Consider the following 1,873-nt stretch of genomic DNA (forward strand, 5'->3'; position numbering starts at 1 on the left):
AAGACCCTGCTGGAGATCCCCCCGCCCAAGCCGCCCGCGCCCGAGATGAACTTCCTGCCCAGCGCCGCCAACAACGAGTTCATCTACCTGGTGGGGCTGGAGGAGGTGGTGCAGAACCTGCTGGAGAGCCAAGGTGAGCCCGGCAGGGGCAGAGCCCGGCTTAAACCTGGCTGGGGCCAGGTAAACCTGGCTGGGATCGGTTAAACCTGACAGGGATCGGTTAAACCTGGCTGGGATCACTTAAACCTGGCTGGGATCACTTAAACCTGACAGGGATCGGTTAAACTTGGCTGGGATCACTTAAACCTGACAGGGATCGGTTAAACTTGGCTGGGATCGGTAAACCTGACAGGGATCGGTTAAACTTGACAGGGGTCGGTTAAACCTGGCTGGGATCACTTAAACCTGACAGGAATCAGTTAAACTTGGCTGGGATCACTTAAACCTGGCTGGGATCAGTTAAACCTTGCTGATATCACATAAATCTGCCTGTGATCGGTTAAACCTCCAGAAATGCAGGGTTTAAAGTGACAAGAATCATTTAAAGCTGACAGAAATCATTTAAACCTCACTGAAACTACACTGGGGCTGACCCGCCATGTTTGTCCCTCAGGGAAGGTGACCCTGGGGCTGACCCGCCATGTTTGTCCCTCAGGGAAGGTGACCCTGGGGCTGACCCGCCATGTTTGTCCCTCATGGAGGGCTGTGCTGAGGCTGACCCGCCATGTTTGTCCCCCAGGGAAGGTGGCGGTGGCCGTGTCCTGCCGGGAGCCCTACCTGTGTGCCCAGTGCCACACGGACTTCACGTGCCGCTGGCGGGAGGAGAAGAACGGCACCATCATGTGCGAGACCTGCATGGCCTCCAACCAGAAGAAGGCCCTGAAGGCCGAGCACACGAACCGGCTCAAGGCCGCCTTCGTCAAGGCCCTGCAGCAGGAGCAGGAGATCGAGCAGAGGATCCTGCAGCAAACGGCGCCGCCCGGGCAGCCCAAGGCCGAGCCCGTGGGGCAGCACCACGCGCTCAAGCAGGTGAGGGAGCGCCCCCAGAGCCGCCATTGCCCCAGGGAAAGGGCCCCAGGGTTGGGGCCGGGCCTGCGGGGTTGGGGCCTCGCGTTGGGTTTAGGGTGGGGGTTGTAGGTGTTGTGCCAGGCTCTGAAGGTCATCCACACCCAGAGAGCATCCAGACCCAGAGAGCATCCAGTCCCAAAAATCATCCAATCTCAAAGATCATCCAGGGCCAGAGAGCATTCAGACCCGAAAATCATCCAGGCCCAGAGATTATCCAATCCCAAAGATCATCCAATCCCAAAAATCATCCAGTCCCAGAGAGCATCCAATCTCAAAGATCATCCAGGCCCAAAGATCATTGAATCCCAAAAATCATCCAATCCCCAAAAAAATCCAGTCCCAAAGATCATCCAGTCCTGAACATCATCCAGTCCCAAAGATCATCCAATCCCAAAGATCATCCAGTCCCAAAGAACATCCAGTCCCAAAGATCATCCAACTCCAAAAATTCCGATCCCAAAGATCATCCAACTCCAAAAATTCCAGTCCCAAAGATCATCCAGTTCCAAAAATCATCCAGTCCCAAAGAGCATCCAATCCCAAAGATCATCCAACTCCAAAAATTCCGATCCCAAAGATCATCCAGTCCCAAAGATCATCCAACTCCAAAAATTCCAATCCCAAAAATCATCCAATCCCAAAGATCATCCAATCCCAAAAACACCAATCCCAAAGATCATCCAGTCCCAAAGATCATCCAACTCCAAAAATTCCAATCCCAAAAATCATCCAATCCCAAAGATCATCCAATCCCAAAAACACCAATCCCAAAGATCATCCAGTCCCAAAGATCATCCAATCCCAA

At 53.4% G+C, this 1,873-nt stretch overlaps 1 protein-coding gene across 1 annotated transcript in view; it reads left to right on the plus strand.

Moving 5' to 3' along the window:
• Nucleotides 1-1,873, plus strand: part of GATAD2A (GATA zinc finger domain containing 2A) — an 18,270-nt gene that overhangs the window by 13,080 nt on the left and 3,317 nt on the right. The window contains 2 exon segments of the mRNA XM_031065173.1: nt 4-133; nt 740-1,029. Coding sequence (XP_030921033.1) covers nt 4-133; nt 740-1,029 — 420 coding nt within the window.

Source organism: Geospiza fortis, unplaced genomic scaffold, assembly GCF_000277835.1.
Source record: "Geospiza fortis unplaced genomic scaffold, GeoFor_1.0 scaffold248, whole genome shotgun sequence".
Classification (NCBI taxonomy): Eukaryota; Metazoa; Chordata; class Aves; order Passeriformes; family Thraupidae; genus Geospiza; species Geospiza fortis.